The sequence below is a fragment of the Geospiza fortis genome, unplaced genomic scaffold (genome assembly GCF_000277835.1).
Source record: "Geospiza fortis unplaced genomic scaffold, GeoFor_1.0 scaffold488, whole genome shotgun sequence".
NCBI lineage: Eukaryota > Metazoa > Chordata > Aves > Passeriformes > Thraupidae > Geospiza > Geospiza fortis.
Window position 1 is genome coordinate 2,080,719 of NW_005054365.1, and position 4,757 is coordinate 2,085,475.

General features: G+C 44.3%; 1 protein-coding gene across 1 annotated transcript in view; it reads right to left on the bottom strand.

The window, feature by feature from the left end:
• LOXHD1 (lipoxygenase homology domains 1) overlaps positions 1-4,757 on the bottom strand; it is a 150,622-nt gene that overhangs the window by 65,269 nt on the left and 80,596 nt on the right. Inside the window, exons 24-26 of the mRNA XM_031059646.1 lie at positions 4,323-4,427; positions 3,472-3,600; positions 2,559-2,723 (exon numbers count right to left, since the gene is read on the bottom strand). Coding sequence (XP_030915506.1) covers positions 2,559-2,723; positions 3,472-3,600; positions 4,323-4,427 — 399 coding nt within the window. The remainder of the gene's footprint in view (positions 1-2,558; positions 2,724-3,471; positions 3,601-4,322; positions 4,428-4,757) is intronic.

Below are 4,757 nucleotides of genomic sequence, written 5' to 3' on the forward strand. Positions count from 1 at the left end.
GGGGGGGAATCCTGCATACCAAAAATCACACACTATGCATTATGAATTAAAAATTATCCTCTCTGCTGAAGGCTGTAGCACTTGCTCTTGTTGCTTGAATATTAACAGCAGCTTAGAACTGAATCAGCAAAGCAGCGCCCTAACAAGGTCACCAACAGCACAACTTTCAGCTGTCAGATGCCCAATTCATTTACATGGCACTTTTAAAGCTGTATACCCACAGGGATGATTTTAATTGGACTGTGGATGACATGTTTTCACCGTGAAACAATTCTGGCACGAGTCATCATAAAACAAATCAAGCCAGTTTAGTTACCTCTGGCAAACTGAAACCCACAGGTTAATTGCTAGGAAACCAGAATGTAGTAAACAGCACAGTGGGGATGGCTCAAATGGTGAAAAAGCCTAAGCTGACAGTGGGCCTGGTGCAAAATGTTTGCCAGAGAGGCCTGACTGCTTCCAAAGGCTGGATGTGGACTGCTGACAAAAATCAGGATAACATGAACTATGTGCTCAAAGGCACAGCATGCCAGAAGCTCCTACATCATTAAAATATTCCGTATTAATAAATTATATAGTCAACATCTGCATCAAAATATATATTGATTGGAATAACATGGTAAAAACAGAAGAGAAGCATGTATTGAGTCTATGAGGAACAGTCACTCCTATAAAAGGAGTGCATCTATTAATCAATTTATTTTTTCAGACACAAAGACATGGAATACTGCATCCAGCTCTGGAGTGCCCACCTTAAAGAGGACCTGGAGCTGCTGGAGGGAATCCAGAGGAGACCATGGAGATGCTCCAAGAGCCTGAGCTCTGGAGCCAGCCTGGCACAGCTGGGGCTGCTCAGCTGCACAAGAGAAGGCTCCAGGGACACCTCAGAGCCCCTGCCAGGGCCTCCAGGGGCTCCAGGAGAGCTGCACAGCCACTGGGGACAAGGCATGCAGGGACAGCAGCCAGGCAATGGCTTCCCAGGGCCAGAGGGCAGGGACAGATTTTGGGATCTTGGGAATTGGGAATTGCTGGCTGGGAGGGTGGGCAGGCCCTGGCCCAGGGTGCCCAGAGCAGCTGTGGCTGCCCCTGGATCCCTGGTGTCTCTGCCATGGCAGGGGATGGACTGGATGATTTCTAAGATCCGTTTCAATTCTGTGAATTTACTTTGTCTTCCATTGGACTGACAAAAGTGCAGAAGGGAGCAAAGGGAATCCTTTCTTCTGCTCTAGAGAGTTTGGATAAAGAAGGTTCAACATGAGAAATAAAAATACCTTGATCAAAGAATAGGTGAAGCACAAAGACATGACAATGGCAGATCCTCAGAGAAGAAATTATTTGAGCTTACAGGCTGCAGGGTACAGGGATCTGAACATGAGAGGGACCTTCAACATGAACCTTCATCTTCATAATAAAAAAGAAGGAGGCAAAACAGCTGATGGCCTTCCTTGTGGTTATTCCTACAACTACTTGTGAAAAAGGAAACTGAGGCAGAGAAAGGGAGTTTGGGCAGCTCTAAATTTTGATATCTAAATAAAGAACTGCAGGCAATAAGGCTTTTGATACCTTCAGTGCATACACTGGGGATGAGTGGAGAAACAGCCTCGGTGTGAAATTTTTTAGCTCTTCTTACGAATGACCAGGAAATCAACTCCCAGGTGTCAGACCTCATCCCTCATCATTGTGGCATCCAACCCAATGTAAGGAAAAGGCAGCTCTGACAGTACCCTGACAGTGAGCAAAATTCATCAACCACTTGAAGTGAAGCAGATCAGAGAGGGACAAGTCAAATACAGTCTCAGGGCTGTACTCTGCACACTGTCAAAGATGCTTAAGAAAGGGGAGCAATGAGACGGGAGAGGGTTAAAAAGTAAGCAAAATATTTCATTTATTTCAAGAAAACCATGGGATCTGGTGCTTAGTATTCTGCAAAAAGGAAAAGAAGTTTCCAGAACTAAAGAGTTTGAGTTGCCATAGCAGACTCAAGCTCATACTCAGAAGGATGTTTACCCAAAAAATTAATTTGGAGGGGAGTGAAGAGTAAGGAAAAATTGGAGAACACTAAAAAAGGCAGATCAGTGCAACACTTCTAGAAAAGCACCCCACTAAGAAACTCTGGAAGAGGGTCTTTCAGCAAGAGAGGAGTGTGCAATGCCAAAGGCACTGGAAGAACTGACTTGGAAGCAAGACCACAGTGTCTGCTTTGGCACCAGAAATGGCAATATTAGAATGGAGCAAGATCAAAGGGAAACTGGAGACAAGAAAGACAGCTTGGAATGAGCAGCGGACTTGGAGGGGATGGGGAAATGGGAAGAAAAAGAAAATCATCCACATCCACATGACTTCTAATGATTCTCTGATTTGGCAAACGTAGTAAATGCTAATCTAGAGCACCCAGTGGAACTTTCTTGTAGTAATTTGAATAGCTGGCATGAGATCTACTTTTAAATTTCCCAAAGCCAGTTCAAGGGAGAGGTGAAACCTATAAAACTGCATGAGACAGTGAGATTTTTATCTCCTGTAATGACAGGTGTATCCTGGGGAAATGGCATTCTGCTCACATGGGATGTACTCTACTGTCTGCAGTTCTGCAGGGAAGATGATTCTCTCAATGGCTCCATCATCCTCGGATTTATCCAGCCAGCGGCCACAGGGGAACTTGAGGCACTGTCCCAGGGATGGGGCATCAATCTCCACCCATTCCAGAAACCAGCCAGTTGAATTACCTGTGGTGCAAAGATAACAGTGAATAACCCACGAAGCCTTTACAGACAACAGCAAATGAATCACTGCCCGCCAAGCCTCAGAGAAATAAATCTTTCTGTCTGTTGCCAAAGGGAATGTAGAATATATGGCTTAAAGATCATTGGATGCAATTGCCCAGGATTGAGGTAAAATGCTTCACATTTCTATAAGTGTCAGGCTAAAGATGTGCATGTGGAAATGCTAATTACTGCATCACTTTTATCAATTGGCCTCTGTAATAATAAAGAGCAGCTATCAATAAATCTGTATTTATTGACCCATAGGGGAAGAGATCCATGCATAGCTCCACTGCCTCCCTTGTTTGTAGTAGATACACAGAATTCTGTCTAAAAAAGCAGCCAAGACTTGATTATCAAAATATCACCAAAATCTTAATAAAGAAGTGAAATGAGCCTATAGGTCCCATGCAATAAAAAAAATATGGGGTTTGGTTGTACCTGTGAAATCTCTCTAAAGATTGGCTGTAAAACTATGCAGACCCTTGCAGAGGGAGAGGATGCAAAGCTACCTTCAAGTTGGCACCACTGAGCTCCTAATGTCACATGGGAATGGAATCAGCAGCAAAGATAGTAGCAGCAGCAGCCAAAGTGACAGCAAGGATCTGTCACCAAGAGATAAATTACGTTTGGGGTCTTGGAGGCAGGTTATTTTATACAGCAATACACCCTGTGCACTAGAAACACTGCATTACAGAGCAGATTATCTTACCTTTATTGTCATGGCCTATCTTGATTTTTTTCAGGTCTCCAATGTCCACAGACTCCACTGTAAACTCATCTACCTTCCCACGCTCAAATTTGTTCTTGTTAATCTTTGAGGCCTTTAGGCTGACTATCCCTGTTGTGGCGATGCAAAAGGACATTGTTCAGCATGTGAAACAAATCCGCTGGGAATGTCAACAGTGGGATGAGGGAAGGGGCTAAAATGCAAAAATTGGCTTTTCATCTCAAGATCTGAGCTTTGTCCCTCCCTCTGAGCCCAAGTCTGTATCAACACCCAAAATATACAGAATTCCTCCCTTGAATGATCCTCTGGCAGCGCAACAGGGACAATGTTGTTGTGCTGTGCTCGCAGCTAAAGAAATCAGTGCTACCCATCAGTTCCCTGTCACTCTCACAGGCATCCCAGCCACTGCACACACAGCTCAGCTGCTTCCAAGAGGATTTGCTCATCAGCTGATTAAATACTTCTGGGCCACTCAAAGAGGCAGAGGAGGGTTGGGTTTCAGGAGCATGCTGATTCATTGCTGAGGAAAGCAAATCATCCAGTGCATTCACTGCTCAATAATGTAGTCCCAGTCAACTGTGCTGTTTCTATAATTGAAATTAAAACCTTTAGACCAGCAGCTGGTGCAAATCAGCATCGCAAAGCTTGGCAGTGATTTACAGCAGCTGGTGCTGTGCTCCAAGTTACCACGACGTGTGCACCGACTGCGAAAACACAAAGTCGCACTAAAAGAAGTGAGAAATGGGTATTGGGGAAATGAAAAGAAACCATGACCTGTCTTTTCAGGTGTCAGACAGGGAGCTGCTTTCCTTTTCCATCATTTGAAGCCATACCTGTATCGTCTTTACTTCCATAGAGTATGATGAAAACGTTGGCATCTGTCCCAGCATTCTTCTTGTCCCCCGTTTTCACTTTCACTGTGTATGTCGTGGATTTAGCTGCCAGATAAAATATCTTAATTTAAGAGTGTGATGTCCAACCAGGAGTTAACTCTACTCTTCCTTGCATAAATGTGTGCTTGGTTTGAGTTTTGTTTTGACTGATCACAACCATGCTGTAATCTCTAATTCCTGTCCTATGCTCTGGTAGCCCTTGAGGTGAGCTGGGTTGTCTGGTTCCAGAATCTTCTACTGCTCCAGTCACTCAGCACATTGCCTGAATATCTACAGATAAGAAATGTGCTCAAGCCTTCCCATTTGCTTCCTGGGAACCTCCAACCCTCCTCAAAGCTGCCTCTGACTGCAGGATTTCATTTTAAAAATCCACAT